We start from the raw sequence: 27,850 nt of genomic DNA, 5'->3' as shown, positions 1-27,850 counted from the left end.
ATGGAGGGAGGGATGGATGGAGGGATGGAGGGAGGGATGGATGGAGGGATGGAGGGATGGATGGAGGGATGGAGGGATGGATGGATGGATGGATGGAGAGATGGATGGAGGGATGGATGGATGGAGGGATGGGGATTCACTCGGGCGCCCCCGCCCCGCTCACAGAACTGGGATAGAGCGCGGAGCACGGACGGGACGGGGCTGTTCCCCCGGTAAAGGCACTGCAGGCACTGCCCGGGGAGTGGGGGCGGCCCGGGGGGGACAGAGACCCCCGAGAACCCCCGGGCAGGGGGTCCCCGGGCCCCGCCGGAGCCCCGGGGCCAGGGCAGGGCCAGGGCAGGGCCAGGCACGTCATGACAACGGATTCCCCAAAAGGCATCGACACGTTATTATTATTATTATTATTGTTTAATACAACCCCATATAAAACTGAAGCAGCAGCAGCAATTCTTATCGAGGGGACCTAAACTGAAATAGGGTTTTAGAACATAATTTAAAAAAATAAAAACGGCAAAAATAGCAAAATATATGACTTTTTTTTTTTTTCTTTTTTTTTTTTTTATATATATAGCAACTGATATCTACCAGCCACTAGTACCTTCCTACCAAACTGGTATATCTCTGGTAACAACCCTTTTTAAAAAGACATGTAAATATATATTCATATTTATACATATTTTTCGTTATGTACACGGGACTCTGGGGTTTAGCACGGGTGGGTTGGTGGGATGCAGGAGGGCAGGGGTGGACTCTGAGCAGGGCAGGGCTCCTGCCCTGGATGTGCCGGGCATGGCTCAGCAAAAACCACTGCTGCTGGCCCTGCAGGGCACCCCGGGCACAGAGGGAGCCCCACACCAAAGGTCCCAGCATGTCAAGGCTCCTGGCACACCAGGGAGACTCCTGGCACCCCAAGGAGACCCCTGACACACCAGGGAGGCTCCTGACACACCAGGGATGCCCCTGACACACCAATGAGACCCCTGGCACACCAGGGATGCCCCTGACACACCAGAGAGGCCCCTGACACACCAGTGAGACCCCTGACACACCAGTGAGACCCCTGACACACCAGGGAGGCTCTCAGCACACCATTGAGGCTCCTGACACACCATTAAGACTCCTGACACCCCAGGAAGGTTCCTGGCACACCAGGGATGATCCTGGCACACCAAGGCTCCCAGAATACCAGATATCCTCCCCTGTGCAGCTGCAGGACCCAGGTGCTGCTGGGCTGATGAGGTTCTCAGAGTGTCAGACTCTCTGTGCCATCCCAGGACTCCTGGCTGCCTCTTTGGCCACGCACTGCCCACGGGGAGAGGAGGATTCCAGCTCAGCCAAAGTGGGAACACTCAAGCACAGAATTCATGGAGGAGGTTTAAAAACGGAAGGAGGAAATGCCATAAAAACCACGGGAGCCTTTGGGGGGGCTGTGGAGAGCTGACATGAGGCTGCAGGAGAAGCTGGCAGGAGGTGGTGGGTGGTTTTGGTTGCGTGAGATGCTACAGATGTCTCTGAACCCTTTCTCTGGGACAGCTCAGCACGACCAGGCTGTGCAGGCAGCGTCCACGGGCAGGGCACAGTGTGGCACAGCACGGCACAGCACGGCACAGCACCAGTGCCACCCTCAGTGTCGCTTCAGTCCTCCGTTGCTGTGCTGAGGGGGGAACTTGGGAAGGCACGGCTCGTCCGGGAGCGGGTCGTGGGAGAACACAGAGTCCTCTCCCGAGGAGCAGGTGGAGCTGCGGGTGTCCGGGAAGCCTGGGGAATACTGATCCAACGGCATGGACAGGTCCAGGTACTCCTGAGAGGGACAAACACCAAGGGTGGGCTCAGCAGGGCGCTGGGCAGCCCCCAGGGAGAGCCTCACCCAGGTGACACCTTCTCCTACCTGGTTGGAGGTCATGGCCACGATCCTGTCCAGGTCCTCCACCAGCTGTTTGAAGGTGGGTCTCTGGGAAGGGACGGCGTGCCAGCAGTCCCTCATCATCATGTACCTGCCAGGGCAGGGGGAGGTGGGGGCTCAGCCCAGGGGAAGTGCCTGGGGACCCCCACCCACCACGGGAGCAGAGAAGCACCAGGAGTGTGTCCCTGTGCGCAGGATGGGACCCACGGGCCATGGAGATGCTGCTCCAGGGATTGAGGGTGATCCCCCTGTGGAAGGAAGGGAAACCCTCCCGCCTGCCCTCATGAGCAAGGGCTGTCCGGGGAGGAGGATGGACACAGCCTGGGCTGGTCCCTGTGCTGGGGTCACCCCAGGATTCCCTTCTGTCCAGGGAGGTGCTGATTATTGCAAATCTGATGGTTTTGCAGGGCTGGGAACTTGTGGGACTGTAACTCCAAACACCTGCCTGTCACCCTCCGTGCCCAGCCCATGTTCTGGGCCTGGCAATGGCACTCAGAGACATCAAACCCCTCTTCCCCACCCCAGCCCTGCACTCACAGCTCGTTGGTGCAGTTGCTGGGCTTGTCCATCCTGTGACCTTCCTTCAGCAGCTTGAAGAGCTCCTCAACGGGCACTCCAGGGTAGGGGGACCCACCCAGGGTGAAAATCTCCCACAGCAGCACCCCAAAGGACCACCTGGAACACAGGGGAGACACTGGGCACCAGCTCTGGGGTGCTGATACCCCCCAGGCCCCAGTTTGGGTACAGTTAGAGGTTAGAGAGGAACAACCATCCACAGCTTTGATTCACTCAGCAGGATAAATGATCCCAGCACCAAACACAACTTGGATTCAAAACGTTTGGTTGGCTGACACCGATTTTAACTCCATTAAATCAATTAAATCCCACCCATGCGCCTCCCCAGCAGACCCCACTCACACGTCACTCTGGTGGGTGTAGATCCTGTCAAACAGAGCCTCGGGGGCCATCCACTTCACTGGCAGGCGACCCTGAGACACAAAACCCCATCGTGGCTGTGAGGGACCCTGGGGCAGGGCTGAGCCCTGCAATGCCTGTGGCTCTCCCAGCACAGCCTGGAGCACCCCCAGCCCACAAACCCCCTCCCACACCACTCACATTTGTCGTCTTCTTGTAGTAATCGATGTGGTGGATGTCACGGGCCAGCCCAAAGTCAGCAATCTTCATCACGTTGTCCTCTGTCACCAGCACGTTCCTGGCTGCCAGGTCCCTGTGGATGCACTGGCAGAGGGCACAGGGCTGTCAGCTGGACCCCCAAGGATGGTTCCTCACCATGGGACGGGCAGGGAGGGAAGGGTGCACACCCCAGGCTGGGCTGCTGTCCCAGCACAACCTCCTGGGAGCTCCTCACCTTCTTGGAGGCCAGGTACTCCATGCCCCGCGCCACCTGGTAGGCACAGGAGACCAGGTCCTTGAAGGAGAGCTGCTCCTCGGGGACGCGGGCGGGGTTGTAGCAGTACTCCATGCCCGGGGGCCGCCGCGCCTGCAGGTACTCCCGCAGGTTGCCCTTGCTGGCGTATTCCACAATCACGTACAGAGGTCCTGAGGGGACGGTGGGATGGTCATCCTGAGGGGCTGGAACATGGATTGGGGTGCCAGGCCAGCCCCTCCCCTGGACAGCAGCTGGAGGGAGGGGTGGCAGAGGGGACAGCTCCTCCCCGCTCTGCGCTCTCACCATCCTGCGTGCAGGCTCCCAGCAGGTTGATGATGTTCTTGTGCTTGCCAATCATCTTCATCATCTCCATCTCAGAGATGAGGTCAGACAAGTCCTTCTCTGTGGCGTCGGCTGAAGTGGAGAAGGCAGCAGTTAGGGGGTGCCAGGCTGGGCTGCAAACCCCCAGACCCCCATGCCAGGACCACCCTCCTTGCTGCCACTTACACTTGAGCATCTTCACCGCCACCTTGGTGACACGGTTGGGCTTGTCCTTGTCCAGCCCGATGGCTTCTGCCAGCACCACCTGCCCGAAGCACCCTTCTCCCAGGGGCTTGCCCAGGATCAGCCTGGTGGGAGAACACCCCGAGGCGGGGACAGCAGGTTAGTCCTGCCATCAGCAGCACCGTCCTCACCCCGCTCCCAGGTGGGGCAGGGCCGGGGCTCACCTGTCCCGGGGCAGCTCCCAGCGCGGGTCCTCGGGGAGCTCGTACTCGGAGACCCCGGCCAGCATGGGCGTGCCGCTGGAGGAGAGGCGGGACGGCCGCACCAGCATCACGCCCGAGTTCATGGAGGAGCTGGAGTCGGCCGACACCTGCAGGGGGACCGTGGGTTATCTTCACGCACTGCCCAGGCCACGGCCGGCTGTCCCCGGGGGGGAGATGGTGATGGGAGGCTTCACACCCGCCCCTGCCTGCATTTCCCTGCCTGCAGCCCCTGCTCACAGCCCCCTGCTCAGAGCCCCCTGTCCACATTCCCCTGCTCACAGCCCCTGCCTACAGCCAATGTCTGCATTCCCCTGCCTGCAGCCCCCTGCTCACAGCCCCTGTCTGCAGGCCCCTCCCTGCATTCCCCTGCCTGCATTCCCTTGCCCACAGCCTCCTGCCTGCAGACCCGCCTGCAGCCCCCTGCTCAAAGCCGCCTGCCCACAGCCCCTGCCTGTGTGCCCACCAGTGCTGCTCCCCTCGATGGAATTTTTAATCAGTCTCCATCATGCTGTGGCCCAAAATGCACAGCCTGGGAGGTCCTCAGCGTGTACCACCCTCTGCTCAAACCTCCAACTGCTGCAAATCCTCATGAGCCTGGTCAGGGGGGGATGAGGGGGAGCTGTGCAGCCCCCCCACCCACCCTGCTCACTGTGTTGCCATCAGAGGCTCAGACTGGACAGTCCTGGACAGTCCCCATCCCGTGCCACCAGCGGGCACAGGCTGGAGTGGGTGGCACATGCAGCAGGGTGAGATGGTCCCAGGCGTTCCCATCCCTCCTCCCCACATCCCCTGGGACAGGCTGGGCTCCAGGAGGGGCAGTAGGTGCAAACAAACCCCCTCTCTACTTTCTGTTACCTGTCTGCGCAGGGGGATGCTCTTGGCCAGCTTGTGCACGGCCAGCTGGCTGTTGAAGTCTGTTTTCTTGGTGGTGCTCTTCAGCTTGTAGATGATGATGGTCACCACCATGCAGGAGATGAGGAAGGCCCCGATGCAGTAGATGATGATCTCCAGGTAGAAGGGAGACGTCATCATGGCTGGGGTGTCTTCAATAGCTGGCTCAGCATGAACAGGGGGTTTGTTAGCACCTGCCAGGGCCCAGGGAGGGGCACTGGGGAGCCCCTGGATCCTCCCCAAGCTCAGGGGGGACATTGGTGCAGCAGGGACTGGGGACTGCCCACCCACCCTTGCAGGGAAGGCGTGCAAGCAGCCCCCAGCTCGTCATCCCCGTGGCCAAGCAATGCCTTTGCCACCTCTGCAGGCAGCCCAGGGCGGGATGGGGTCAACTGGGATGAGCATGAAGAGGGGGACAGGGCCTGAGTCACCCCACAGGGATGTGGCACCTCTGGGGACAGGTCTCTGTCCCAGCTGCTGTGCTCTGCCCACACCTGGGAGCTGCAGGTCCCTCAGGATCTGGGGTTACCCCGTGCATGGTGTGATGGAATGGGGTGTCTGGCAGTGTCCAGGGCTGTGGGAGTCCAGGCTTTACTGGTAATGACTGGAGAGAGCTGGGAACAGAGCAGCCAGTGGCACTCCAGGGGCAGTGACTGCTCTGGGAGCCTGGGCTGGTGGGAGAAGGGACCCCCAGACCCTGCTTTGGTGGCTGAGGTGGTGTTGGAGCCATGTTCAGAGCCCACAGCCATGTGCTGTGGTCCGTGGTGAACCTGGCAGGATGGGGCTGCCACTGCACCTTCTGCATCCCCAGCCTGACCCCCCCAAAGAGCAGAGCCTCGAGAGAGGTGTAAGAGGGAGCTGAAGATTCCTGCCCCACCTCTGAGCACACCTGGCTGACAAAGCAGTGGCTGATAACTGGGAAAGTTTTGGCTGGAAAGCAACGACCACACAGCACCCCAAAAGCTTTCCCACAGCTGTTATCAGGCTTTGGTCCGTGCATTGATACAGAGGAGCAGCATCAATGGGGACGGGGCAGCCACCCCCACAGTGCAAGCACACACAGCCCAGGACAGTCCTGCACCTCAGGGCAAGGCCAGGCCCTGGCAGGCACCCCCAAACCTCCCCTGGTGCCCCCTGAGCAGGCAGCGCTGGCCTGGCCTGGCCTGGGGCTGCAGGACTGTCCTGTCCAGCAGAGCAACCCCTGGTTAAGTTCCCCAGGTATGCATTGCCTGGGCCAGGGAGAGAGCAGGGGACAGACCCCAGCTGGGGTGGAGGGGGCACAGAGCAGGGGGACACTGCCCCACAGTGCTCCAGCTGCAGAGCAGCCCTGCAGCACCCAGGCTGACCCACCCCACGGGGACAGGGCAGGGAGGGGCTCTCTCCCGGACCACAATGCATACGTTGGAAAGGAGGGAGGAAAGGGAGAGGAGGAGGAGTATATACCTTCGAGAACTGTCAACCATGCAGAGTGATGGGAGATCCCAATAGAATTACCCGCCAAACATGTATACTCCCCAGCATCCTCAAATGAGACATTCCTTAAGTGAAGGACTTCCATTTCTTTGTCTGTGGTGTTAACGCCAGCCGTCTGGAGGGAAAAATGGAAGCAAAAAACGGAGAAGCAAACGACATGAGATCTTCTGGGAGGAGGCCAGAGAGGAGGGGAGAGCCCAGTCTCATTTGGCAGAGCCCCGGGGAGCAGACAGAGACCACTGCAGACCTGCTAGAGAGACCCTCGGGATGACCACTCATCCCGGCGGACTGACGGACGGAGATGCTGTTAAAACCCTTCACCAAACGGAGTGTCCTGCCCAAGCCAACATGCTGGCGATGGGCTGCATGGAGAAATGAGCCCGGGCAGAGCTGGCTGGCTGGCTCTGTGACACGGGGAGGCACAGGGACAGGGATGGGAGCACAGAGATGAGAGAATAGGAGCACAGAGACAAGAGGACAGTGACAGGAGGGCAGCACAGACAGGGGATGCAGCACTGAGCCTGGACTGGCCTGGTGGCAGCACCCTCAGAGATCCAGGTTCACTGGTGCCAGAGCCAGCAGGGTGTCTGCATGATGGGGAGGACAGCACACAGGACAGACAGACAGCACACAGCAGAGACACTGGGACAGACAGACAGACACACACACAGAGCACAGCGCCCAGCCAGCCCCGCCGGGTATTTTTCCATGGTTGTTGCACCAGAAACACAGCAGAACCAAGAGAGCCCAGAGTTCTGTTCTCCACCGCCAGGCATTCTTCCGATTACCTGTGGCCAGGGGCCTGGTGACTGTGAGCCACGCAGACTGGTTGGCCTCGCCAATATAATTGGAAACCTTACAAACATACTCCCCGCTCTCCGCCTCTGTCACATTATACAGGGTCAGCACCTCCGCATCAGAGCTATTAATCCCCGAGTGCTGGAACAGACCAACAACATGGAGTCACACGGATGTGCCCGGGAACAACACGCCCCCAGGGTTGGCATCGGCTCTGCCAGAGCAGGGGCTGCTCCCCCCAACACCCCGGGCAGGGGGAGGGATGGGGCTGCACACAGGGGGGTCACAGGAGGAAGGAGCAGGGATGGGGGTGTAACTCTGCTCCCCTCTGGTTCCCAGTGTCAGGAGCACAGCTGGGGATGGCTGCATGGAATCACAGAATGGATCTTTAAAGGCCACCCAGTCTGACATCCTGCCACGGCTGGACTGGTGGTCAGTGTGCCTGCTGGGGGGCACTGCTGGGGTGCAGAGGGAGCTGCTCCCACTGGGATGATCCAGGGCTCAGCTCCAGCTCCTGTGCTGTGCTCACTGCCCGGGACAGCCCACCCAGCCCTGCAGTGTGTGCCCTGAGGGCTCCAAAGGGACTGCAGAGCCAACAGACAGCCCTCCCTGCTCCCTGCCCAGCAGGCTGGTGGTGGCTCTGGGGCTCCAGCTGCCCTGAGGCTGGTGGTCCCCAGCCCCAGATGTCTCTTCTGGCCCCTCCACGTGGCTGCCAGTGCCCTGCTCCTGCTCCAGGGAAAGCAGGGCCCATGGCTGGGACACCCAGGTGTGGCTTTACCTTCAGGATCTGCACGTAGGGCAGGTTGTCGGGGCCGATCTTGCTGCCGTTCACCTCAATGTGCTTCAGCCACTGGATGTGGGGCTGGGGGTCGCTGTAGACCTTGCAGACAAACTCCACGTTGCTGCCCAGGGCCACTGTCTTGTTGGCAGGCAGCCCTGCCTGCAGGATGGGCCGGTGTGGGGAGCGCTCTGCGGGACCAGGAGACAGAGGGGGCACCTTAAAACGGGGTTTGGGGTGCCCTTGCTGCCCATCCTGGGGGCACCCTGCAGCCCTCCATGCTGGGTGTGAGGTGGGCACCAATGCACCCAGTGCAGCATTAGTGTCCCCTTCCCCAGGTGAGAGCACCCAGGATGGGGGACAGGTGACACCCCGGTGTGGGGACAGGGACATGGGCACCTACTGGGCAGGGTCAGAGGTCAGACAAACCTATGGAGGGCCCTGGCCCTTAACAAAGTGGCTGCCACTGTGGTGAGTCAGCATTAACAAACCCCTTTGTTCACCTCGCTGACTGTTCCCTTCAGTTTGCTCAGTGTAATCAAATTAAATCACATTTTTAATGGTTCATTTACTGGCATTTAGAGCAGCTCCACATGTGGAACTGCTCAGACCAGCCTCCCCAGCTGGGAATTATGGCTAATAAGGCGATTAGAAGAAGTTTCTGTCTGGTCTATGAAATTATTTTCACCACAATTAAAAACCCCCAGATCGGGGTGGGGTGAACCTTCTGCCCGGCCGGGCTCAGTGCACACCACGGGAATGGGAGGTGGGCCAGCCCCTTCCCTTGGGAGCACAACCCACCCACCTCTGCAGGGTGCAGCACCCATTCCTGCCCGGGGAGGTTGAGAAATGTGGGGTGAGCCCCCAGCCCTGTGCTCCTCACCCACGACATCCAGCTGGTAGGTGTGGTTGATGCTGCCGTACTTGTTCTCCACGATGCAGGTGTAGTTGCCCTTATCAGACGGCACCACCGAGTCCATGATGATGCTCCAGGTTGCCTGGCGGACCTGGGGGGCACGGGGAGGACAGAGCCAGTTATGTGCAGCTCACAGGAGCCCCAGGTCCTGCTCATGGCACAGCTGGTTCAACCCCTGGCACGGGCAGGACACGGATGTCCCTTTGAGGTCACCTTTCTCCTTCCCCACAGAGGGGCTGTAATTGCTGCCAGCTGTCCCAGGACAGCCTCACCACGGGGACAACTGTGCTGAGGAGCAGATGTTGTTGGCTGAGCACCATGGGCTGGGCTGGTGTGTGGGGACACCCCTCTCTGGTGGCCCCAGAGTGTGGAGGGACAGACCAGCATTGTTCCTCCTGCAAGATCCGCTGCCCTGGCTGACCCTGGGGCTCAGACCCCCATTGCCCCCACGGCCAGCTGGCCCTGTGCTGGTCAGTGGGCAGGTGCTGGTCAGCCTGGGTGTCCTGTGGGTGCTGCTGACCCAGGGAATCTCCCCTGGGAGAGTCTCAGGGGCTCTGCTGGGAAGAGCACTGCCCAGGTCCCTCCGGCCACGGGGCAACAAAAGCCACCCCTGGTGATGCCCAGAGCCCTGTCCTTGCCCCTGTCCTCAGCAGGGGGATTAGGGGGAGGTGGCTGAGCCAGGCCAGCTCCTCGCCCCCTCCCCCAGGGCTGAGCTGTACAAACATGACCCAGAAGCAGGTCACTGCTCTAGGGCGACTCAGCAATGTCACAGGGGCCCATCTGCCCCTGCTGGGGTGCTGTGCACGGGGGCTTGGTGCCTCTCCAGCCTCAGAGCCCCTTCCCAGCCCTCCTCCTCTTCAGGAGCCCCCTAGCCTGGGGATGTGCAGAGCCAGGGGCTGTTCCCCCCTGCCCCAGCCCTGTACCTTGTACCCCCCAATGCGATGGTCAGGTTTGAACTCTTTGCCGTTCTTCAGCCAGCGCAGGGTGGGGTTGGGTGTCCCACTGGATGGGCATTTGAATTTCACTGTTTTGGCAGCGGGGACAGCGTGGAGCTTCTTCTCCATCTTCTCGGGATAGGTCCAGTATGGAGCAATGGCCTCTGGGGAGCAGAGCGAGGGCTCAGCACGGCCAAACCTGCAGCCTCCTGCTGCTGGAGTGACCCCAAGGATCCCAGAGCAGGGCTGAGACAGGAATCAGGAGAGATACCGGCAGCCAAGCCTGGGTCAAGCAGGGAGGGGAGCTCTGGGACACAGGGCACCATTACCCACGAGCCACAGCAGCCCTGTCCTGTGGGGTGGATGCTCAGCTGACGTGGCTCCAGCACCAGTGACCCCAATGCAGCCTGGAGCACACCCCAAGCTCTGACCCAGCTCCTTCACCCACTGCACCCCGACCTGCTCTCCCCACTGCACCCTCCCCACTGCCAGGTGCCCTGGGCTGCCTGCCCCACCCTGGGGTGATGCCCTGGGCTGCCTGCCCCACCCTGGGGTGATGCCCATGTGTGTCCCCCTGCCCCACCACGGGCAAACCCAGCCAGCACGTACGGTTCGGCTTGGTGTTATCCGCCTCCTTCTCCTCCGACGAGGAATCATCTTCATCATCGTCATCCTCTGCAGAGGGGAGAGCGTCTGCAAGAGAAGCCACGGCCCTGCTGAGTATCTGTGTGTGAGTGGAGCTTTGTGGCTGATGGAGCCTGGACACTGTGGGTGGGTGGGTGGGTGGGTGGGTGGAGGGGGCTGTGGCCGATGAGGAGGGAGGGCAGGGCGGTGCTGATGCCTGGAGACCCAGGGAAACACTCTGCACAGTCCCCAGCACAGCCAGGGCTGGCAGAGCCCACCACCCCAGTGCCTGCAGCCACGGACATCGTGAAGAGATTTGCTGTCAGAGGTGATTTCAGAGCTCCTCACCCCATGTCCAGTGCCACCAACACCCCTGGGGTGGCAACCAAGACTCTGTGAGCACAGAAATGTCCCCATCTCAAGCATTCCTCCCTCTCCAGCCTCACACTCCAACAACACCAATACAGACCACGGCTCCCACCCAGCACGTGCCCCTTCTGGGGCAGCCCTGCTGCCTCCTGCCCCTCAGATAAACAGGAGATGATTTCTGGCTGCTTCTCCCTGCACTGCAGTGGGCAGGAAGCCACAGCACCACACTGGAAACTCCTCTGGGCACCTGCAAGTCACAGGTTGGTCCCAAACTCACCACACACGGCCAGTGTGAGTGCAAAGGTGTGCAGGGGTGTGCAGGGGTGTGTAGAAGTGTGCAGAGGTGTGGAAGAATTGCAGAGGTGTTCAGGGGTGTGCAGAGGCAGCCTGCTCCTCACTTCACAGCCCGGCCCCGTGGCTGCCCCTTCCCCTGCACAGCCGGGGCTGTACAAACCTGAGATGTTCACGGAGAAGTAGGTGGTCTCGCTCCCCGAGGGGCTGTTGGTCATGCAGGCATAGAGCCCCGAGTCCTCGGGCACCACGTCCCTGACCTCTACCTCCTCCCCAGTGATGCGTGTGCGGTTGTTCTCGGCCAGCTGGACGCCGTCACGCACCCAGTTGATGCTCTGGACATCATCCCGCAGCCGGCAGCGCAGCTGGAGGAGCTCACCGGGGTGGGCTGAGTAGGACTCCACTTCAATTTTTGCTTTGGGCAGAGCTGGAGGAGTTAGGGGAGAGGAGAAAAAAAAAAAAAAAAAAAAAAAAAAAAGGAGAAAAGGAATAGAGACCAAAGAAAAATCATGCTGCTGCTGCTGCTGCTGCTGCTGCTGCTGTGGTCTGGTTAATGAGGCGACATGCGCTGCTGGGATGTTCCCACTGCTGGGATGATCCCACTATTGGGATGCCCCCACTGCTGGGATGGTCCCACTGCTGGGATGTTCCCACTACTAGGATGATCCCACTGCTGGGATGGTCCCACTGCTGGGATGGTCCCCCTGCAGCACTGGGGACCCCAGCATGCAGGGGATGGAGCCAGAGGCAGCAGCAGAGCAGAGGAGAGGCAGAGGCAGAGGCTGCGAGCACCCCAAGCAGCACCAAGTGCTTCCCTCCACAGCAGGACCTGCTCAGTGCCTGGGCAGCTCCAAAACCCTTCTGGGCTCTTATGGAGCATCACAGGGGCTTCCCAACAGGGGAGAACAGGCAACTTGTGACACCTCAGTGCTGCTGCACGGCAGGATCCAGCCTCTCCCAGGAGCATCCCAAATCCCTGCATGGCTCTGCCACCTCACAGGGGTCTCAGGATCCCCACCACCACCACAAGCGGGCAGCCAGCAAAGCAGGCCAGGGTCCCCATGGCACCAGGACCCCCACCCTGGTTAGAGCAGGGCACTGCAGGGATGAAAGGGCAGGGCTGGGGCTGCGCCAGGACAGCAGGCAGGGAGCGAGGGGGGACAGGTCAGCCCAGGGAGCTCTGGCCAGGTCAGCCCAGGTTGCTCTGGCCAGGCAGGTGCTGGCCACGGTGTTCCCATCACAGAATTCCTGGGCAGGGGAGCTGAGCTCCCCGAGGTGACACTTGTGTCATCAGCACAAAAATCCTTTTCTCTCCATCCTGCTGTGACACGATTCCATCTCTCCCGGCCCTGAAGTGTCCAGGGCTCTGTCCTCAAGTCCTGCCCTCCACGGTGGGTGGTGCATGAGCAGCTCTCCTGGTTCCAGGCTTGGGGAAGATGTTGGGTTTCAAATCACCTCTTCAAATTCCACAGCCCGAGGAAGGGTCCAGGCTGCTGCAGCTCCTCAGAGGCCGTGATGATGTGGGTGGATGCAGTGTGATCACCATCCTAGACTGAGCTCTGCAGATTGGTGGGCACAGCTCCAGAGCCCAACTCTTCAGGCACCCCTTGACCTCTGTCTCCTCCTCAGTGTGTGTCTGGTTGTCCTTGGCCAGCTGGATGCCATTAGGAGGCTGTGGGAGCAGCACGAGGGGGCACAGGGCACTCCTGCAGATGCTGCTCTCAGGGGCAAGAGACTGGGCTGGAAAATCCCAGTGAACGCAGCAGGAACAGCCAGGAGATGTTCAAGCTTCAGCTGATCTGTAGCTCAAGGGCTGAGCCCCCAGGATTTCTGGGTGCCCAATGAGCCAGATAAGAACAACCTCTGCTCCTCCCTCTGCACACGAGCCCTGAACAGCCAGAGCAGCTCGCCCTGGGCCAGTGGCTGTGGAGTGGCACAGAACACCCCAGAGAGGAGCCAGGCTGTGCAGGCAGCACAGGGCCAGGACCAGCAGCGAGGCCTCGCTCCTCCCTGCACCCAACAGCCACTCTGTACAGCCAGAAATGAAACCTTGGCTCTCCAGAACTCTGATTCACCGCACCATGACCTGCACTTCGCTTTCTGGCCACTTCTCTTTGCCTTGGACTGATGAGAAGCTTCATGGGAAAAACATTCATGAGCAGCTCCAGAGTGTCTCCTCTTTCTTTTGCTCAGCACTTGAAGGAAAACAGTGGGATGGGGAAGAATTCCCTTTCCTCAGTTGCTGCAATACCAACGCCAGGGCTCCAGTTCATCCATGAGAAGTTACAAAACATTTTAATGTGGAAGGAGAAGACCAATGGGAGCCCCTTTGGTGGTGGGGAAGGATCTTCCTTTGCAATCCTGTTTTCCCTGATTTTCCCCCACAGGACGGGCACTTCTCACAGCCCTGATTTGTGTTTCAAGTGATTAGTCACAGCATTTCCAAAGGCTCACAAAGCCGCAGTGACATCCCATCCTGTCCATCTGAACACCCCAGGCCTGGAATCCTCCCGCCTGTCCCGACTCCCTCCTCACACACAGCGAGGCCAGTGGGCAACAAACAGCCATGAAAACCCAAACCAGCACCAATCCATTGCTGCAGCCACACCTGCTCTTATCTGGCTCCCAGCTCTGCCCTTTCCCATGCCTCAGCAAACTTCCCTATGGAACACAATAAACAGGGAAACCAGAGTGGTCACTCCTGCCAGCCTCGAGCTCCCCCAGCACCCTGCAGCTGCACCTGTGGAGTGTGAAAAGGTATCCTAGGGACGGAAAAGGCCTTTGGAGGAGGGGAAATTTTAGGAGATCTCAGTCTGATGCCAGGGCTTGAGGAAGGAGCATTCCAGGTTCAGGAGGATCCCTTCCCAACATCCTTGGGTACACTATGCAAGTGTCACTGCCTCTTCAGACCCTCGGGCGTGGGGCCAGAGCCCCTTTCAAAGCTCCCAGCCCCACTGAGCCAGGGGCTGGTGTGCATCAACAGCATGACTGAGAGGCACAGAGGTGTGGAGGTGATGGATGGGAGGGGGCAGAGGGCACGGTGGGGCCCTTGGGGCACCCAGGGCACTTCCCTGGCACTGGGGATGGGGCAGAAAACATGGAACAATGGGAACAGCCCCAGGAGGAATTCACAGGGTAATGAGCATGGCCGGGTCAGCTCAGCCCCTCGGTGGGAGCAGCCCTGAGCAGCACTGTGGCCTGGCAGGCAGAGAGCACTGTGGCCGTGGTGTGGCACAGATGGCACCAGGGTGGCAGTGGGGGCACTGAGAGCTGCTGGTGTGAGCTGTGGCCTCCACTTTGGTTAATGATTGCTGGACTCATGAGCCTGACCCGTCCCTGTCCCACAGTCTGCTTTTCCTGTGCCTTAAACCACAGCGGTGGGTGCAGCCCCACAACAGAGCCCCACAACATGGCCCCATAACATGGCCCCACAACACGGCCCCACAACACGGCCCCACAATATAGCCCCACAACACAGCCCCATAACACAGCCCTAAAACACGGCCCCACAACACGGCCCCACAACACGGCCCCACAAAACAGACCCATGGCAGAGCCCCACATCACAGCCCCACAACACGGCCCCATGGCAGAGTCTCCTGGCTGGCTGCCCCCCATGGGCACAAGCCAGACCCACATGGGCCACCTCTCCAAAGGTTAATCAGCCAGACAAACACTTGTCTCTCCCCCCCGAGGCTCTAGGTGCTCCCAGCGATGCACAAAGGTCAGTTAGGGGCATTCCTCAGCCCAGCTGGGAGCTGTGGGGTTGGCCACAGCCCGTTTGAGCACAGCAACACCAGTCCCACAGGCCGTGTCCCATCCCAGAGGACAGGAGGGGTGATGGCCATGGGGAGCCCCAAGGTCCCCAGGGAGACAAGGGGCAGCTCCAGCCGATGGTGCCTCCCTGAGCCCCCCAAGGGAGGTGCCGTGGCCGTGGCATCCACTGAGGGTTTATGACTTTATTCCAGCTTTGAAATGGAACTGAGAGCAGAGCCCAGCTCAGAGAGCACCGGCCAGATGGGGAGAGTGTCACCAAGGGCACAGAGGTGTCATCAGCACTCCCCTGGGGACAGCAGGGCAGGGACAGGAGCTGTGAGTGTCCATGTGTCCCCCAGGCTGGGCAGGCACAGGGGGAGCCCTCCGAGGAGCAGGGACAGCCCCAGGCTGTGCTGGCCATGGCGATGGGGACGGTGGCAATAAAGGGGCCAACAAAGCGGCGCGGGGACAATGCGGGCGGGGGGCGCGGAGCCGCAGGCGCCGGTTGCCCTGGAGACCCCAGCGGGGCTTTCCGAAGGTATTTCCTGAAGAAAAAGCACACACATGCCCGGCAGCCCCACTAATCCCAACAGGAAGCGCTCACCGGGACGTGGGGATTGGTTTCTTTTTGATTTAAAAAAGCTCCTCATGCTGCTGTGTCCCCCCCAGGCCGGGGGGATGGCCCAGGGGCAGCATCCGATACCCCAGAGCCCTGTGTGTCCCTGGACCAACACCCCAGAGCCCTGAGTGTCCCTGGACCGCCCGACACCCCCCAGCCCGACACCCCAATACCTGACACCCCTGGGGTATGTCCCAGGGGCAGCAACCCACACCCCAGAGCCCTGAATGTCCCTGGACTGACACCCCAGAGCCCTGAGTGTCCCTGGACCGCCTGACACCCCCCAGGCCAGGGTATGTCCCAGGGGCAGCATGCTGCACTCCAGAGCCCTGGGTGTCCCTGGACCAGGGGAAGGCTGCAGCAGGGAGATGCCAACACATCAGAGCATCCCAGGCTCAAGGCACACCTGGAGTGCTCAGGGCATACATGGAGTGCTCAGGGCACACATGCAGTGCTCAGGGCACACATGGAGCGCTCAGGGCACACATGGAGTGCTCAGGGCACACACGGAGTGCTCAGGGCACACCTGGAGTGCTCAGGGCACACATGGAGTGCTCAGGGCACACATGCAGTGCTCAGGGCACACATGCAGTGTTCAGGGCACACATGGAGTGCTCAGGGCACACATGCAGTGCTCAGGGCACACACGGAGTGCTCAGGGCACACCTGGAGTGCTCAGGGCACACACACAGAGGGCTCAGGGCACACATGCAGTGCTCAGGGCACACATGCAGTGTTCAGGGCACACATGGAGGGCTCAGGGCACACATGCAGTGCTCAGGGCACACACGGAGTGCTCAGGGCACACATGCAGTGTTCAGGGCACACATGGAGGGCTCAGGGCACACATGCAGTGCTCAGGGCACACACGGAGTGCTCAGGGCACACATGCAGTGTTCAGGGCACACACAGAGGGCTCAGGGCACACATGGAGCACTCAGGGCACACATGGAGCGCTCAGGGCACACATGGAGTGCTCAGGGCACACATGCAATGCTCAGGGCACACATGCAGTGCTCAGGGCACACATGGAGCGCTCAGGGCACACACGGAGTGCTCAGGGCACACATGGAGCACTCAGGGCACACACGGAGTGCTCAGGGCACACATGGAGCGCTCAGGGCACACATGGAGCACTCAGGGCACACACATGCAGTGTTCAGGGCACACATGGAGTGCTCAGGGCACCCCCAGCTCCTCCTGCCCGAGCAGCCCGGGGGTCTCCACACCCTCCTCTCCCCGAAGAGGGGGATTTATATCCTGCTCCAGGCCCTCTGCTCTCCCAGCCTGCGCTGCAAATGAAGCAGCACTTAATTAAAAGGCGTGTTGGGAGTTTGCAAATCTGTCGGGATAAACCCACCCTGCTCCCCCCGGGCCCCCCAGGCCCCCTGGACATGCTCAGAGTTTCATAGCAGCTCAGAGCCCTGCAGGCAGCGGCTTGGGGCACAGGGCGACACAAGAGAACACCCCAACCTGCAGTTTCTGGCAGCTCTGGCTCTCTGAGTGTCCATTCCTCTGTTCTCCCCCCTCCTGCCCAGCCCCGGCTGTTACACACGGGGGGCTCCACACCCGGCACCCCCAGACTCTTGGGGACCCCCCTGTCCCCCCGCCTGGCCCCGCTCACCCCGGGGCAGCTCCACAGCCCCGGCTCTGCTTTTCCCAAAGACTCGTATTTCTTTTTTTCCTCCTCAATTAAGGGCCGGAGTGACAGCATCCGAGTGGAAAGGCGGGAGGGTGAACAATGCCGGGCTGGGAGGGGACGGCGGGGGGATGCCCTGGAGGACACAGCCCTGGAGGACACAGCCCTGGGGGACACAGCCCTGGGGGACACAGGACAGCTGGGCTCTGGGGGTGCTGCTGGGCCCCCCCAGCTCCGGGAAAGCTCTGGGTTCCTGCCAGCAACAGCAGGAGAGCAGGAGGCTGCGGGCTGGGCAGGGGATCCCCGGGCTGCTCGTGGGGCTCCAGCTGCTCCAAAGGGGATCCCCCGGGGCTCCCCAGGCTCTGGGGGGGAAATACCCAGAGCTGCAAGAGCAGGGAGGGATTGGAGAGCAGGGAAATTGGGAGGGGGACAGAGCCGAGGGTCAGCACTGCCCTGGGGACAAGCCAAAGACCCTCAAACTCCCCCAGACTACCTGGGCTGAGCACATTGCCTGCCCCGGGCTTTTGGCTCCTGCAGGGTCCAGAGCAAGACCCCCTGGACGAGCTGGGGACAACAAAGCCCCGGGAGGGCCCCGCTGGCCCCAGATGGCCGGGGAGGGGAGGGGAGGGGAGGGGAGGGGAGGGAGGGGGTTAAGCCTGGGGCCAGCTGGGCAGCCAACAGCCCTGGGAAATGGGGCAGCCCCCAGGCCCTGCCCCACAGGGAGGGGGCTGCAGCCAAATCCCCTGTGCTTTGGAGTGCAAATGCACCCCCTGGGGAAGTATCTGCTGCACTGGGGCAGTTTGGGGCTCCCAAAACCAGCTGCCCCCAAGGCAGGACCCCCCCTTCCCCAGGACACGGCTCCCCACAAAAATCTGCTCGGCCACAGCAGCCCCCTGTGAGGAGAAGCCTGAGCAGCGGCTGGGACAATGGCAGACGAGGAGAGAAGGGGAAAAAAAAAAAAAAACCTTGGCAATTTTCTGCAGGTTTCTATTTAACCTGGAGACAAAGAGCGGCTTTGTGCGAGGGAGGGACAGAGGCTGCGCATGGAAATTTCTTGGCTTTTCCCCTTAACCGGGGTTTTTTCACCACCTCCAAATTTAGGTAACTATAAAATGCAGTAAGTGCCTGTTAATATTTTATTTGCTCCAGATTTTTTGGTGCTGGGAGGAGGGAGCCCCTGACAAGCAGAGCTCCCAAAACTCCCTCCCACAGGACAAGGAGAGGGGGGCCAGGGCTGAGCCCCCCTGCACATGAGGCTGACCGGCCTCATGCGGGGGATTACTCCTCCCTGAGAAGGGAGCTTAGCTGCCTCAGAACCGGGAGTAAACTGAAACCCCATAAACATCCAGAACAAAGTCCGGGAAAGCTGCTGCCTCCACCACGGAGGGGACCCAGAGCGGCTCCTGCTGCCCCCAGGGTGATGGGGGGATGCTCCCGAGTCACGGTGTTGTAGAGGAGGGACACAGACCTTGGCACCCAGGACACCCCCAGCATGGGAGCTGAACCCCATCCACACCCCATGGGACCCCCAAACCCCGGGGCTGGGTGGGAGCCTGGCCCTGAGAGACGCTGGTGGCTCAGGCCTGGCTGCAGGTCCTGGCCCAGCACTGGCTCTCCCCATCCCACACGTCCTGCTGGGAACATTTTGTTCCCACCACTCGTCTCCCGAGCCAAGGGACGGATCCTGCCCCAGCCGGGCTCCTGCTGTGGCACTAATTGGGCCGCCCTGGTGAGAACCGTGTCGGGAAACGTTTCCAGAGGTTATTGTTAGCCCTGGCATGAGGCTGGCGAGGAACCAGCTCCCTCCTCTCCAACCTCTCCTCCTCCACTGCCACCGCCTGACGCTGCTCCCAAACCCTCCAGGGGCTGCGGGGCTCCTCAGACACCCCAAAATCCACCTGTGCTCAATCAGCTCCCCTCAGCCTGAGCACCCCAACACCTTTCTCTGCAGGGCTGGGGCTGCAGGTGGTGCTCTCCTGGCAGCACAGAGCCATCCTTACCCCAAACGCTGCCAGGAAACCTCTTCCAGGAAGAGCAATCTCCTGAGAAAAACATGTTTACCACTGTCAACCGCATTGTTTACAGATGCGGGGAGCAGGCACGCCAGTGGAAAAATCTCAGCAATGGTCCCTGCGAGTGAAGCTCTGCCCGGGCTCCTCCCCAGGGACCACTCACAGCTGTCCCCTGGGGTGTCCCCTCACAGGGTGAGTGACCTGTGACCAGGCTACCTGCTGCTCCAGCCAGAGGTGCCAACCCTGGCAGTCTGCAGCATCCCCCAGTCCCCTCCCAGCGGGGCTGCACTGGGGTCACCTCCCAGCTCCCACCCCGAGCCCTGAGGGGACCCCGGGGCACCACACAGTGCCCACAGCAGCCACAGCAGCAATCTGCCTCTCAGGGCTCTGCTGGGAGGAAGGGGGAAGGGGGAGCGAGTCTTAAAAAGCAAAGCAGTGCCCACAGAGCAGACATTCTTGGGTAATTAGAACCAAAAGGAGCGAGTCGGTCCCGCGCGGCGCTGCCGGCTCTGGTTATTCTCTGCCTCGCCCAGGGCCAAGGCTCTGACATGCTGGAGCAGGGCTCCCCGCCAGGGCCAGCTCTGCCCAGGGCCAGGAGACACACTTGGCCCATCCCTGAGCCCTGGGGTGCCCCCACACTCCAGGGCTGAGCCAGGCTGGGGCAGGAGCACCCCTGGGCACTGTCACCAGCCCTGCACTGCTCCTGGGGGACAGCAGAGATAACAAGGGAGGGGATGGCCCGGGCAGGGGATGGCCTGGGCAGGGGATGGCCCGGGCAGGGGATGGCCTGGGCAGGGGATGGCCCGGGCAGGGGATGGCCCGGGCAGGGGATGGCCTGGGCAGGGGATGGCCCGGGCAGGGGATGGCCCGGGCAAGAGCTGTGCTCCCCAGCCCCAGTGGAGCAGAGATTTGGACTGCACAAATCACCTGAGCCAGCCCTGGCTTTGAGTCCCCTCCTTGGGGATTCAACACTGCAGCATCCCGAGGGTTTCTGCTGGGTGCATTCATCCCCAGCACTGCCAGCTGGCAAAAGCTAATCAGCACCCTGCACCCAAACCTTCATCCTCACAAGCTGAGCCCAGGATGACCCCAGTGGGGCCAAGCAGGGTGGGAGCAGCCTCACTCACACACATCCCGGGTTATAGATCTTCACAGGGGTGCAGGCACTGCCACATGCAGTGACCCCAGCAGGGGACACAGCCCCCAGGGCTCTGCATCCTCCTCCAAACCAACAGGTCAGGGTTTGCCACAAATTCCTCCAGGTTTAAAATGTCCCCAGGCACTGCTGGAGCCACAGACCCACTTTTGTGCCCACACAGACCACGCTGGGGACAACACGTGCCATGTCCCCAGAGGGACCCGGGTGACACCACGGGTGGCACTGGGGACGTGCTGGTGGCCCCACAGCTGGAGCACACACCAGCCTCTGCCTCTGCTGCAGGGAGGAGCAGCTCAGTCACCCCAAGAGGAACACACAGCACGAGGGAGCAGGGGATGCCTCTTACCTTGGTCGGGCAGGGTGGGGGCCGGCCGGGCAGCGGAGAGCGCGGCTGCGACCAGCACAGCCCAAAGGATGAGGCACCTCCAGGTAAACATCCCACTGCTGCAGCTACTGCCTGGCGACTGGGATCCACAACTGCCACTCCATGGGGGCCCCGGGTGGGCGCAGGGGCGTCTCCGCAGGGCTCTCAGCCCCGACGAGCTGTGGAGGAGCAGAGCAGAGTCAGGGCAGGGCCAGCTCCCCCACCTCGCCCCATCCATCACTGGTGATGTTCCTCCCGCGTCCAGCCCAGGCTGCGGGATGTCCCTGGGTCGAGGGATGTCCCCAGACTGCGGTGGCAGGTCCCCACAGACCCCTCAGCAGCCTGACAGGACCTGGCACTGACTGGCAGGGTTATGTTTCCCTGTGTGAAAGCGCTGATGTGTCAAGAGCGAAACCGCTGGCGAAGCAGAACCAAAGGCAGCAAGATTTCCCAGAATGGTGAGAGAAACATTAACGGCAGTTAAAGAAAAGGGAGATTCCTGCTCTCCTCTTCCTGCACTTCGTCAGGTGTTGCTGACCCACAGCTTCACTGAGGGAAATCCCTTACCCAGAGCAAAACCTGATGTTGTCTGTGCCACCCAAAGCAAAGCAGCTCTCACAGCAAACTCCAGCCCCCTCCATTCCCTGCAGGATCTATAGGGCACACAGCAGCCACCCCCATGGAGAGGCCTTCCTGGAGCCAGAGGGTCAGCCAGCTGCAGCAGATCTCTTTCCACCAACAGCTGTTTTTGAAGTGGCTGTGTGGGGAGAAATCCCCCGGCATCCACGGCCAATTCTGCAACTCGCTCTCGTCCCTGCCAGCTCTCACGCTGGGCTCTCCAGCCCACCCATCCCCGCAGGTCCCCATCCCTTTCCAGGGGACTGTTCCACGCAGGGCAGCTCTGGGGCTGGGTTCTGGCACATGGAGGCCCAGCAGAGCCTGATCCTGTCTCAGGATGCTGTGTGGGGAGCATGCCCTCCACAGCCCTCATTCCTCCTTCCCTCTGACCATCCCTCCTCTCCATGCCAGGAGCATGGAGCTCTTCCAAGACACGTTCCAGGGGGACTCTGGAGCCCGGGCCCAGCCGCCCCCGGCCAACTGCTCCGAGCCTGTGGATGGGAACGAGCCCCTGTGCTCCACCCCCGCGCCACATCTGCACCTCGGCAGAGCCTGGGACCAGGGCCCGGGGCTGGACACGGCCGCTGGTCCCGCCGGGCTGTGCCGAGGAGACCCTGCCCAGCCATTGCACAACCCGCACAGCCCGGCCAGGGCGCTGCTGCCAGCGAGACCTCGGGGACAATTACACAGACCAGGACAACACCATGCCACAGACCCTTCCCCAAGGTCCAGCTGTGCCTCCAGGCCCCACAGCCCCTGTTGAGCATCCCGAGCTCACCCGGTTCCCGTCCCCGCGCGTGGTGCCGTTCCCAACCTGTCGCGGGAACAGGCGCTTCCCTTCGCCCAAAGGCGTCAGGCTGATGTACACACTGTTAAAAACAGTGAGTAATAATCGTAGTGAGTAATAAACCTCTACTCATCCTCCCCACGCACTCGGTCCACGGAGCTCTGGCCTCTCCTGCTCCAGCGTGAGTGAGACCTGGACTCCCTGTGCCTGGAGTGGTGGCCTTTCCCCAGGGATGCTTTTCCCCCTTCCCCAGAGGGCTCAGATCCTCCAGAGAGCCTCTGCACCCAAAGGACTCCCAGCTGGGGTGTAGCTGTGGGGGCTCCAGCTGCCTCCTTCCTGCCCAGCTGCTCTGGCTCTGGCTGGCACAGGAACACTTGGGACCCAAATTATTGACACAAGGAGTCGGGCAGGGAAAAGGGCACCCAGCAAACACCGGTGTTATCTCCGACACCAGCGCTCCCAGGCACTGGGTAGTGCTTGGAAACAGTTATTGAATGTTCAGGATTTATCAGGGTTTGGAAAGGGGAGGTGGAATTCTTTGAAGGGGGGGGTGAAAAAAAAAAAAAAAAAGTCTTTGGTATTTCTGGAAATTATTTTCTGTCTCTCGGTGGCTTTGTTTATGGACAGCACATGCTCCCCGGAACATGCCCTAATGCGGAGCGTCTGCGTGGGCCTCCCGAGCCGGCCCCGTGCCGAGGGGAGGGATGGAGGGATGGAGGGGAGCCCAGTGCCTCCAGTTCCTGAAAAATGAGTCAGTGCTGGCTCGCGCACAGCAGAGCCCTTCTCCAGATACACCTCGGAGCGGGTGCCTTCCAGCTGATTCAGGGGCTTGACAGCAGGATATTTCCATGGCGTAGGGATGGCTCGGCGGCACAGAGCTGTCCCGTGGCTGAGAGGGTCACTGGGAGGAGGGAGAGAGGGAGGGAGGAACAGAGGGAAGTGTGCCAGGACCCAGCAAGAGCACACAGGGATGGTCGGCTTCCCAGGGCAGTGAGGGAGGGAGCAGCAGGCACGGCTTTGCTGGAGGGCAGCAGGGCTGGGACACATCCTGCTGCTCCTCCTGGGCAGGTTCAGCAGCACCCGAGGGAATCTCAGTGCTCAGAGATGCTGAAGAGGCAGCACAGACCTTTTCCTCCTTCCCAAAGGAAGGAAAAGGGGAGACTGGGGAACCCCAAAACACCTGCCCCCATGACTCCTTGGTGTCCACACAGGAAGGAGGTGAGGAAGTGGGGAGAGCTCTCCTACCTGTGCAAACAACAGCATGGCTCTTCCCCGTGTTTATCCAGCTTTTATATAAATCCCAACAGGAAACCATTTGCTCTGGAGGGTGGCAGCTCGGGCAGGGTGGGTCTCCGGCTCCTGCCGGGCACTGGGCACCATCCCCACTCCCCGTGGCCCCAGCACACTGCAATTTACTGCTCCGGGGTGGATTCAAACAACTAAAAATGGAAGCAGAGAGGAGCCAGGGCTAAGTGCCCCTCGGAGACCTGCCTCCAAAACTGCAATTACCACCGGCCATTACACCCACGGAGCTATTTTGGAGTGGTGATGGACAGCCCTGGGCCCATCCGTGCACCCTCCAGGGGCACCTGCTCCCTGTGCACCAGGGGAGATGTTCTCACACTGCCTTTGCACACCACCGTGTCCACGAGGAGTCTTGTGCAACCTGTCTCCCCCACTGTCCTCAGGGACCCCGAGGGCTGCCCTTTCCCTCCTCACATCTCCCACACCCCTGAGTCACAGGGCTGAGCTGTCCCAGGGACGTGGCACAGACAGGACCTTCCCACTTGGACAGCAGATGCACCTCATGGTTCTGAGCTGAGTGGTTCTGAGTGGGGAAGCCCCTTCCTGTCCCGTGGCTCATCTCTGGGATGTCTCTGAGGTGCCACACACGGAGCTGGTGCTGGGGCAGGGTGCCCAGCCAGGGTCAGAGCCCTGCAGTGCTGTGACATCTGCAGGGGAGCCCTGAGAGACCCCTGTGTGCCCCTGCTGCTGGATGTGATGGGGGGCGCCTGCTGCATGGGCTGGGTGGGGCTGGGGGCTCTGCTCCCCCTCCCCTGGGGGCAGGGATGGCCCGTGGCATCCACCACGTCAGACCGTCCCCCCTGCCTTGGCACCAGCAGCCAGAGGGTAACACAGCAGGCAGGAAAAGAACAGGGACAGGCCAGTTCCAACAGGGAGAAGAGCCTGAGCCCAACTCCTGGGTCTGCACAGCGTCAGGAGCCCGAGGTGGGGGATTGTGCCCAGCCAGGCACAGTCCCTGTCCCTCAGGAGGGGAGGGGTGGCTCCCAGCAGACCACCCTGCCTGGCACAGGGGCCCCCCAGCTCCAAAGCACATGAAAAGAGACTCCTTTTCCTTCAGGCACAACAAAAGCAGCCCTCCAGCCGCCCTTGGGGGAGAAGGACACGCCAAAGGCACAATCTGTGGGCGACAGGAGCAAAGCCCTTCCCTTGCCCCGTGCTCCCTGCCCCAACCTGTGGCTCGGGTCAAGAACCAAGTATTTGCTGAAATAAAGAGCAAACACAACTGCAAAGGGAACTGTAAGGGAAAAGTATAATGCCTAAAGCAGACACATGCTTGGAAAAATAAATATCCAACTGTGCAGCATGCAGAGCATGTTAACCCTTCCCAGCTGGCCGCCAGGACTTAGGGCTACCAGGGGCATCTCCAGCACTGAGCTGTGGGCTGGAATCCAGTGCTGGGAGAGCCTGAGACGTGGGGCAGGAAGGACAGGGAAAGGCCCAGCCTCACCCACAGATCTCCATAAAACCACCTCAGTTCTAGAAGCATCCTCACACTCAGGGATCCCTCCCTACCTGAAGGTTTGATTTTCAGATTTACAGAACCACCACTGGTACCCGAAAATCTACCCTGGGCTGGTCCCCCCGGCTGCTTTGGGAGCAGACTGGTCCAGGATAGGGACACTGGGACACAATCACAGCCTGCCATCCCCTGGAAGGGACAGAGACCCGTTACCCAGCCTGGGAGAAACCTGGATGGGATTTTCACTACATTGCACTCCTCCAAGGAAAGCCACAGGGAGGGGAAGGACACACATTTGCCATCACGCCCAGAAGCAGAAGGTCCCCAAAACGGGCAGAAAGTTGGATTTTTAGCATGGGATGAGCATCTGCGAGAGGGCAGGATTTGGGGGGCTCCACTTGGGGCTGGAAACAACACAGCTCCTGGCTCAGGTTCTGTTTTCAGGTGGGTAAATAAAGAGGCAGCCCCAGCTCACATCTGGAATGACCCTTCCTGCAGGAACAGCCCAGACGATGCTCCCTTCACCCCGGCACCACTTGTGCTGCACCCTGCCGGGCCAGGGGCCATTTATTTTAATCCTCTCACAGCAACACAAGGAAAAGGCAGCAGTGCATGCCAGCCAGCGCAGGGATTAAGGGAGGAAGTGCTCCTGAGTGGGGAAGATGGCTGCTGGCCAGAGCAGGGGGCTGCGGGGCTGGGCAGGGGGGGCTGTCCCCGCTCCTCTGTGCTGGCATCCAGCTCGTCCTGCACCCGGAGAGCTCCAGTGGGAGAGAACCACTGCTTCCACCTGTGCACAGCCCCGGTGTGTCCCTGTGCACACCCCAGAGTGTCCCTGTGCACACCCCAGAGTGTCCCTGTGCACAGCCCCGGTGTGTCCCTGTGCACACCCCAGAGTGTCCCTGTGCACAGCCCCGGTGTGTCCCTGTGCACAGCCCTGGTGTGTCCCTGTGCACAGCCCCAGAGTGTCCCTGTGCACAGCCCTGGTGTCCCTGTGCACAGCCCTGGTGTGTCCCTGTGCACAGCCCTGGTGTGTCCCTGTGCACAGCCCTGGTGTGTCCCTGTGCACACCCCAGAGTGTCCCTGTGCACAGCCCAGAGTGTCCCTGTGCACACCCCAGAGTGTCCCTGTGCACAGCCCCGGTGTGTCCCTGTGCACAGCCCAGAGTGTCCCTGTGCACAGCCCAGAGTGTCCCTGTGCACAGCCCTGGTGTGTCCCTGTGCACAGCCCCGGTGTGTCCCTGTGCACAGCCCAGAGTGTCCCTGTGCACAGCCCCGGTGTGTCCCTGTGCACAGCCCCAGAGTGTCCCTTTTCACAGCCCCAGTGTGTCCCTGTGCACACCCCAGAGTGTCCCTGTGCACAGCCCCGGTGTGTCCCTGTGCACAGCCCTGGTGTGTCCCTGTGCCTGGTGTGTCCCTGTGCACAGTCCCAGTGTCCCTTTTCACAGCCCCGGTGTGTCCCTCTGGCCGGACCTGGCAGCCTCCAAACCCCAGCGTTTATCCCGGTGGGTTCACTGAACTGCCCGGGTTTAAACATTGCCGGGGAGGGAAGGAGGGAGGGACGGGGGGAGCTGCCCCGGCCAGCCGCGCTCCAGGACACGGGGCAGTAACTCGGCAATCCGGGCAGGGAAGGAGCGGCGGGGCAGCCCCGGAGCTCCCCGTCCTCACACGAGGCCAGCGGCCACCTCCGTGTCCTCCCGCCCGCGGAACGCACAAACCCCACAGCCAGAACTGCCATCAATCCATTCCCCGGGTGCTGCCCCACCGGCCCGGGGGTCCCCCGGCATCGCAGGTGTCCCCGCGGGGTCCCGGGGCTCCCCAGCCCGGCCCAGAGCGGGGTCCCGGGGCTCCCCCAGCCCGGCCCAGAGCGGGGTCCCGGCTCTCCCGGGGCTCCCCAGCCCGGCCCAGAGCGGGGTCCCGGCTCTCCCGGCTCTCCCCAGCCCGGCCCAGAGCGGGGTCCCGGCTCTCCCGGGGCTCCCCCAGCCCGGCCCAGAGCGGGGTCCCGGGGCTCCCCCAGCCCGGCCCAGAGCGGGGTCCCGGCTCTCCCGGCTCCCCCAGCCCGGCCCCGCGGGGATGCGGCGGCTCCACCAGCGCGGGCACACAAAGGGAAGCGCCAGCCCTGGGACGGCGTTTTTCCAGCGCCTCCGTTCCCGCTGAGCGCCCCGGGATCGCAAAACTGAAACACGACCAAACCCAGCTCCTTCTCCATGTTTTTTTCTTTTTTCTGGAAGCCGCCAGGCTCCCGCTCAGGTACTTTTGGAGAACAAGGCTCCAGAAAACGCCCCCGATTCCCGCCAGCCTTCCCCACGCCCGGGGGGGGGTTTGGGGTCGGGGCGGTGCGGGGCGGGGGGGGTCCGGTCTCGGCTGGGACCCGCCGCCTTCCCAAACCGCCGCCCCCCGAGCGGGGCTGGACCCCGGACCGGCCCCGGGCCCCGATCCCGCACACCGGACCGGGACCGCCCCGCTGCCCGCAAAGCCCCGGGACCCTCAAAGGAACCCCCTCCCCCGGGCCGGTCCCGCCGTCCGGCCGCCCCCCGGGGGCACCGAGCCTCTCCTGGGGGGTTCGGCCGCCACCGAGCCCCGTCCCCCCATCGAGCCCCCCGAGCACAAAGCGAGCCCCGGAGCGCCCCCAGCCCCGGAGCCCCCCCAGCCCCGGAGCGCCCCCAGCCCCGGAGCGCCCCCAGCCCCGGAGCCCCCCCAGCCCCGGAGCCCCCCCAGCCCCGGAGCGCCCCCAGCCCCGGAGCCCCCCCAGCCCCGGAGCGCCCCCAGCCCCGGAGCCCCCCCAGCCCCGGAGCGCCCCCAGCCCCGGAGCCCCCCCAGCCCCGGAGCGCCCCCAGCCCCGGAGCCCCCCCAGCCCCGGAGCGCCCCCAGCCCCGGAGCCCCGGAGCCCCCCAGCCCCGGAGCGCCCCCAGCCCCGCGGAGAGCGGCGGCCGGGCCGTTACTCACCGGAGCCCCGCGGTCCCGGGAACAATGGACGGGGAGCCCCGGCCGGGGCGAGAGG

The 27,850-nt window shown here is 62.0% G+C and overlaps 1 protein-coding gene across 4 annotated transcripts; it reads right to left on the bottom strand.

The window, feature by feature from the left end:
• Window positions 1-1,002: 1,002 nt before the first annotated feature.
• FGFR1 (fibroblast growth factor receptor 1) lies at window positions 1,003-27,850 on the bottom strand. 4 transcript variants are annotated; one of them, XM_083880578.1, is made up of 18 exons: window positions 27,796-27,850; window positions 20,667-20,863; window positions 11,299-11,562; window positions 10,461-10,544; window positions 9,840-10,015; window positions 8,884-9,007; window positions 8,001-8,191; window positions 6,395-6,539; window positions 4,910-5,112; window positions 4,022-4,167; window positions 3,801-3,922; window positions 3,597-3,707; window positions 3,273-3,496; window positions 3,020-3,142; window positions 2,822-2,892; window positions 2,441-2,578; window positions 1,889-1,994; window positions 1,003-1,801 (listed from the first exon to the last, which is right to left on the bottom strand). In XM_083880578.1, exons 2-18 carry the CDS (start codon window positions 20,755-20,757, stop codon window positions 1,625-1,627), a joined length of 2,496 nt encoding a protein of 831 aa, XP_083736704.1. In that variant the 5' UTR covers window positions 20,758-20,863; window positions 27,796-27,850; the 3' UTR covers window positions 1,003-1,624. The 4 variants fall into 4 exon arrangements, with proteins under 4 accessions (XP_083736704.1, XP_083736705.1, XP_083736706.1 ...); XM_083880579.1 differs by having other exon boundaries at window positions 4,916-5,112; XM_083880580.1 differs by having other exon boundaries at window positions 3,273-3,463; window positions 27,796-27,849.

The sequence above is a fragment of the Zosterops lateralis genome (assembly GCF_965231275.1).
Source record: "Zosterops lateralis genome assembly, chromosome: 30".
Lineage (NCBI taxonomy): Eukaryota > Metazoa > Chordata > Aves > Passeriformes > Zosteropidae > Zosterops > Zosterops lateralis.
This window is presented reverse-complemented; position numbering and strand designations above follow the sequence as displayed.